Here is a 6,799-nt window from a genome sequence, read left to right as displayed (position 1 = left end):
ATTTTTTTTTTAAGATTCCCAGGCACCCCAGAATTTGTATTTTTTAAATTGAGGTATATGTCACATTTATTAGTGACAGGTATGACATAATGATTCAGCGTTTGTGAAATGGCCACAGAGATTACGAATGCCCCCTTTTTTTTTTTTTTTTAAATGTTTTACTTCTTTATTTGACAGAGCACAAGCAGGGGGAGAGGCAGAGGGAGACGGAGAAGCAGGCTCCCTCAGAGAAGGGGAAGTCCAATATGGGACTGGAGCCTAGGACTCCAGGATGATGACCTGAGCAGAAGGCAGTGGCTTAAGCAACTGAGCCATACAGACACCCTAGGAACCCATTTATATTAAAAGGAAATGGGTTGGTGTTCAAAGCAATCAGTCTGATATGCCCAAAGAAGCCACTGTTTTTGGTCAGATATGGCTGTTGTGTATGGTTTTACGATCTTAGCACACATGAAAATCCAGACTTACGCCTAAAGGAAAAAATCCGGAACCACGGACACCTGGGTGGCTCAGTCGGTTGGGCATCTGTCTTTGGCCCAGATCATGATCCTGGGGTCCTGGGATGGAGTTCTGAGTTGGGCTCCCTGCTTAGCACAGAGCCTGGTTCTCCCTTAGCCTGCTGTTCTCTGCTTGGGCTCTTTGTCTCACGTGTTCTCTCTCTCTCAAAATTCAAAAAACAAAAAAAAAAAATTCTAGGTCTGTGTCATTTAGCTTTAACATGTTCCAGCTATTCCTGAATATCAAAAGAAATAAAGAGCTTTAGTTAAACTAGGCCAAAATCAGGGTAAGGAAGTAAATTTACCTCTCACAAGTGGGCTTTGAAATTGTGGTATTTAAGATAAGACCTTGCAAATATGTTCCGAAGAAGCCTCAAGCTCTGTGTTTTATTAAAGTCAAAAGTATATTTGGCAGCGCCTGGGTGGCTCAGTTGGTTAAGTGTCTGCATTTGGCTCAGGTCATGATCCCAGGATGCTGGGATCAAGTCCTAGGTTGGGCTCCCTGCTCTGCAGGGAGTCTGCTGCTCTCCCTGCTCATTCTCTCTCTTTCTCTCTCTCGCGTGTGCTCTCAAATAAAGTCTTAAAAAAAAAAAAAGTATATTTGAAAGTGACCCTTTTGGGAGAAGAAACATCCCAAATGGCCTCCAGAACTGTCCCCTCCCTCCACTGTTCTTTCCACCCTCCAGGCTTTTGTTAACAACTTAACTATTTAAGGCAAAGAGTAAGTTGAAAGGAATAGGGGCATCCTAAAGACTGAGGCACCAAACAAAGATGAAGTTAATTTTATCCCCACTGGGTCACTGTGGGTCCTTAAAAGCCAAGAAGCCAGTGGCCCTCCGGGTCCACTGGTATGTGCTCTAGCTAGATCCGGTGTTGAAGACACTTGTTCCCTTTTCCTGTTTCCCATAAATCCGTTTGAGGGTTTTTGTTTCTGTTTTCTAACATGTGCTGATACTCTGATGGAAAAAATTATTTCTGCTAACTTCTTGAAACATCCTGAGGTAATTGACATGACAGAGACCAATAATACCTTTGTCTTCATTTTTCTCATCTGGCAAAGACCCCAGAGCAAAAAAGGGGGCGCTCAAGGAATTTCAGATCACCCCGTTTTGGGATCATGCAGGGCAGTGAAATTAAGGGGGAAATCAGAGGGGTTCACTTGGGTGGCTAATGTTCTATTTTTATCGAGTAAGGAGGATTAGCAACTGTACAACAGATACCTTTCCCATCCACATGGCGTTTTGCACTCTCATAATGTTTACTTGTGGATTCGCTGTCTACTCTTATATAATATTTAAAAAAGGAAAATCATGGCTCCTAAAATAGAAAAGGACATGTGTCAAAGATTTCACGAACAGATTTACAGCCGATTCAAAAGAATCAACCCCGCCTCCACACCCCCCCCACCACACCTGGGAAAGCAGGCAGTCAGGACCATGGAAGCAAACGCACACGTGGGATCCACAGGGCAATGCTTGCATTCCCCTGGATAAAATTCATCTGCATTTCTATGGGCAAGAGTCACGTGTATTAACAGCAGTTTCTCAACAGAGTTGTGAAATAAGACAATGAAAGGCACAGGTTGCCTGGATAATATCTTGAAGCCTGCAGTCCAGAACACCAGAGAGCAGGGATTGTGTGTGTCTGTTAACTGTATCTCCCCTGTACCCTGAACACTGTAGGTCCTCCGTGAAGATTACTTGAATGAATGACTGTTCTGTGGCATCTTCCCTAAACTCCCTATGTCTTTTTGGAGGTAAAAATGCCACTGTACAAACCAAATAGTATTACTAAGTCCTAGGTAGATACTGTTGCTTCTGGAAAGTTCTTAAGGAGTTATTTTTCAAAAGGGGGGGGGGTCGGTGTCTGTCGGGGAAGGGGAATGATGAGATGTGGGTTGGACACAGCCTTGCTAGACATTTAAAAATTATTTCACCTCCCATTCTGGCCTGGTGGGTCTCAACCCTCCAGGACATTTTGCCCTCCGGGACATTTCACAATAACTGAAGACATCTGTGGTTGTCACAACTGGGAGGGGGGAGGGGAGCTGCTGCTGGCTTGCAGGGGAAAGCAACCAGGGTACTGCTAAATATCCTACAATGCACAGGAAAGCCCCCAGGATAAAGGACTATTCAGCCCACATGTCAGTAGCACCCAGGTTGAGCAGCTCTGCTGTAGGGAACACCTAGAGCCTTCACCCAGAATCATTCAGAGAGAAGATTCCAGGCACCCAAAGAACTTCACTTCTCCCTGCAGCTGGAGAGCACCCAAAAAGATTTGTAATAATTCTGAGTTCCCAAGGCGCCCAGCTGGTTAAGTGTCCGTCTGACTCTTGACTTTGGCTCAGGGCATGATCTCAGGGTTGTGGTTTCGTGCCCCGTGTTCGGGGTCTGCGCTCAGCTGGGAGTCTACTTGAGAGTCTCTCTCTCTCTGTCCCTACTCCACTCAAGTTTGCTCTCTGTCTAGCTCTAAAATAAATTTTTTTTAAAAAATTGTATTTATTTGACAGAGAGAGCGAATGTAGGCAGAGAGGCAGGCAGAGGGGAAAGGGAGAAGCAGGCGCGAGCCTAACGCAGGGCTCCATCCACCCAAGCTGAAAGCAGAGGCTGAACCGACTGAGCCACCCCGGTGCTCCATAAATAAATAAATCTTAAAAAAATAATAATTCTGAGTTCCCATGTTCCCTGCCTCCATTTCATGTATGCTAGCACCCGTGACCTCTTGTCTACTTACTGCCAACATGCTATAAACAGCTTGGAGATCCATGTAAACAAGGCTTCCTGGTGGGCTGTACAGAGATCTCAAAATAGATTATGACCTCAGCCTACCATCTGTTGTTGAGGCTGGGTGGCCTCTACATACCTCACTGTCTTCTGGAAAGCAGAGACTGGAGTAGGTTGGCTTATCTGTTGAAGACCTTTCTGTTCCAGGTGTCAGTACCGGGAGCTTCCTGTACTCAGGGCCTGCTGGGCCGAGAGGGCTCCAAGGGTCACAAAGAGACTGCAAGCAGAAAACCGAGGTGTCCATTCCCAGGACCGCGGGGAGAAGGCAGGGCCAGGCCAGGAAGAGGGAAGTGGTGTCCTGCTGAGTGGGATCCCCGGCTGCCCTTCCCTCCAGTCACTGCCCTGTCCTAGCCCTGCTCTTCTGGCCCCCAGCACGGCTCTCAAAGGCCCCAGAGGCCTCTCTCTTGCCCCATGCATCTAGATCTCTGTCAAGATGAGATAAAAGCTTTTAAGTGCCTCTCTTCCTGAGGGATCGCCTTGCTGAAGTCTTTTGAGAAGTGTCTTTTCCAATGCTTATTTATAAAAGTGTACTGGAAAACAACAACAACAAAAAAAAACTTGGGAAAACAGAAAAACAGTAAAAATCATCCCTCTTTTCACATGAAAATATTACCTCTGGAGAGAAAGAGGGGGCTCCCTTGGTCTTTTAAAAAATTGTTCATTTAGGTGCACCTGACTGACTCAGTTGGAAGAGCATGAGACTTCTTAATCTCCGGGTTGTGAGTTTGAGCCCCACGGTGGGGCCCCTGAGTGGCTCAGTGGGTTAAGCCTCTGCCTTGGGCTTGGGTCATGATCTCAGGGTCCTGGGGGCTCTCTGCGCAGGGGAGAGCCTGCTTCCACCCCCCCCATCTGCCTTCTTTTCTGCTTACTTGTGATCTCTCTCACTGTCAAATAAATAAAATCTTTTAAAAAAAACTTGAAAAAGATACAATGAAAAATCATTATGTAAAAACATTATAAAAGTCTACATGTTTACTAAAGAAAAAAATAGAGTAGATTAAAAATAAGGAAACTTAAGATCCGTGTACCAGCCTCACGCAAGATGTTAACAAGGGAACTGCTGAGTTTGGGTTGGGGGCGACATGGAGTAGATAGGTATGCGGCTGGGGGGTGAGCTCTTGCTCCTATCTGCTCAGATTTTGTATAAATCCCAAACCCCCCAAAATAGTCTATAAATTAAACCATATTTTAAATATCTATCTAGAATCTTCCTGTCCAGAGAGGACCAATGGATAAGTACTATGATGCTTGTTCTTTAATTAGGGAAACATAAGGATATTCCCAACAGTAGGAGGAGAAGGAAATGTAATCGCTTCCCTTCCTCGAGTGTGACCCTGCACATGCATTGCGCTAAGGCCTTCCCGTTCCCATGACTGCACTGAACTCGTCCAACTCTGTAATAACGAGCCTTACAGAGTGCTTCCTCTGCATAGCCACTCTTGCAATTGTTTTCTGTTTACGATGAACTCACTTAAATCTTCCAACAATCCTGTAAGGCTGGCACCATCCACACTTTATTCATGAAGCCACTGAGGTCTGGCCGTTTGTAAGTTGTCCGGGAGAGTGATACAGGATAGCAGGGCCATGGTTCTACTCCAGCTTTCAGAAAAAGCACAGTCTGACGGCGGTGGCCGCGGATGGATTCCACAAGGGCGCGCGGGGAGCTTGGAACTATCTGGAAATGGGGACTGGGAGGTGGCTGGAAGTGTGGTAACTTCGTCCTGCCTGTGAGAGCCTGAAAAGCCAGGCCCTGGAGCCCAGCCTGGTTCCTTCCTAAGCTCATTGCTTTGTGCAGGTCACTCTGACCGGCTCTGTCCCCACCTGTAAAATGGGGTTGATAGCGCCCTAGCCGGCGGAGCTGGCGGAGGATTAAATATGGAACCCCGTGCACGTTTTAGGTGCGTGAGGAAAAACCAAAGCTCGCCTGGGCAGGGCCCCCGATGTGTGGGGTCACAATCTCTGGTCTTTTCTGTTGGCCTGTGTGGGAGTGGAGTGGAGAGGAGGGTCTGCGGTTTGCCACTGAGGTGAGGTGGGTGGAGCTTAAGGGGCTCCTCCAGGGGAGCAGGTAGGAGAGGGTGGGGAGGCCCTACCTTCAGGCCACAGTCAGTAAACACATCCAGGTGTTCACGTTTCCTCCACGCAGTGAGCACTGAGTGCTGACTGTGTGCCTGGCCCCTGTGCTCAGCACCACCTCTCAGCAGAGGCAGGGGAGAAAGCTGAGCAAACCTAGCTCTGTTAGCCAGACAGTGCTCTTTTCCCTTGGAAGGCACAATGCCCCCATTCTAACCGCCTGCTTCTTCTTCTTCTTCTTCTTTTTTTTTTTTTAAGATTTTATTTATTTATTTGACAGAGATCACAAGCAGGCAGAGAGGCAGGCAGAGAGAGAGAGAGGAGGAAGCAGGCTCCCCGCTGAGCAGAGAGCCCGATGCTGCGCTCGATCCCAGGGCCCCGAGATCATGATCTGAACCTCATGATCTGAACCGAAGGCAGCGGCTTAACCACTTAACCACTGAGCCACCCAGCCCCTCCCCCCCTTCTTTTCATGAGGAACTTCACAGTGACATGACATAAGTCACACTTCTGGGTTTGGGATTGGCCTTCCTTTAGGCAGCGTCCTAGACACACATACCTGGTGGCTCCTAGCACACATACTAAAAGGCACGACGCATACGCCGTGTGAAATATATTAGGTGTAATTAACTTAGAACTTTGCTTTAGTTACAGGAAGCTAGTTTACAGGGTTTGACATTTTGAGGCTCCTCAATTACACATAGGTTTTCAATACCACCCCCTTCTGACTTTACTTCTGGCACCAGGACTCATTTTCTTCCTGTTCTCAAAGCTTTAACAGGCCCTTGAAAGTTCATGGACCCTACAGACGGTGTGGGAGTGTGTGAACACCCAGGTGCGGATGTGGGTCTGGGTGGAGGGGTCAGGTGTGCATGTGTGTGAGAGTCTCAGCATGCTTGAATGTGTGTGAGGGCCTGGGAGGGCAGGTGTAAGCCCCAGAGGCAGCTGAGGGAGGGAGTGTGACAATGAGTGTGTGCATGTGTGTGATTGCAAATCCCAGAGATCCAGGCTGGAGAGTGAGGGTGTGTGAGGGGGACTGAAAGTGGAGTGAGGTAGGGTGTGCGATTGTGATCCTGGACCACCCAAGTACGAGGCCTAAGATTCAGGATGGGGACAGGAGGGGGACCAATGCGGGGTGAGTGTGGTAGGGTGTACAGGTGTGTGATCATGGATGTCGGGGTGAGGTGATGGCGTGTGTGCGTGTGTGTGCGCGCGTGTGATCTTGGATGTCGGGGGGTGAGGTGGCAGGGTGCGCATGTGGTTGTGAAAGGGGACGACCACAGGGAACCAAGCGGGTGAGAATGAGTGCGTGTCTGCAGGGCTGGAGTGTGGCAGTGCATGTTGGTGCCAGCGTGACCGCGAGAGGAAATGCCCCCGGTGGGACCGGGGAGTGCGACCGGTGTGTGCATCTGCGGGAGAGCGGCGGATGGGGTTGGGGGGGCGGCCGGC

General features: G+C 48.5%; 1 protein-coding gene across 2 annotated transcripts in view; it reads left to right on the top strand.

Moving 5' to 3' along the window:
* Window positions 1-6,622: 6,622 nt before the first annotated feature.
* Window positions 6,623-6,799, top strand: part of ATP9A (ATPase phospholipid transporting 9A (putative)) — a 134,977-nt gene continuing 134,800 nt past the window's right edge. The window contains exon 1 of one of the 2 annotated variants that reach the window (XM_059407246.1): window positions 6,623-6,645. Coding sequence is in view for 1 of the 2 variants with exons in the window: in XM_059407240.1 (XP_059263223.1) it covers window positions 6,652-6,749 (98 nt within the window). In the remaining variant the exon portion in view is untranslated. The other variant, XM_059407240.1, reaches the window with a different exon arrangement.

The sequence above is a fragment of the Mustela nigripes genome, chromosome 7 (genome assembly GCF_022355385.1).
Source record: "Mustela nigripes isolate SB6536 chromosome 7, MUSNIG.SB6536, whole genome shotgun sequence".
NCBI classification, from domain to species: Eukaryota; Metazoa; Chordata; class Mammalia; order Carnivora; family Mustelidae; genus Mustela; species Mustela nigripes.
Note: the sequence above shows the minus strand (reverse complement) of the source record. Positions and strands in the feature narration are given on the sequence as shown.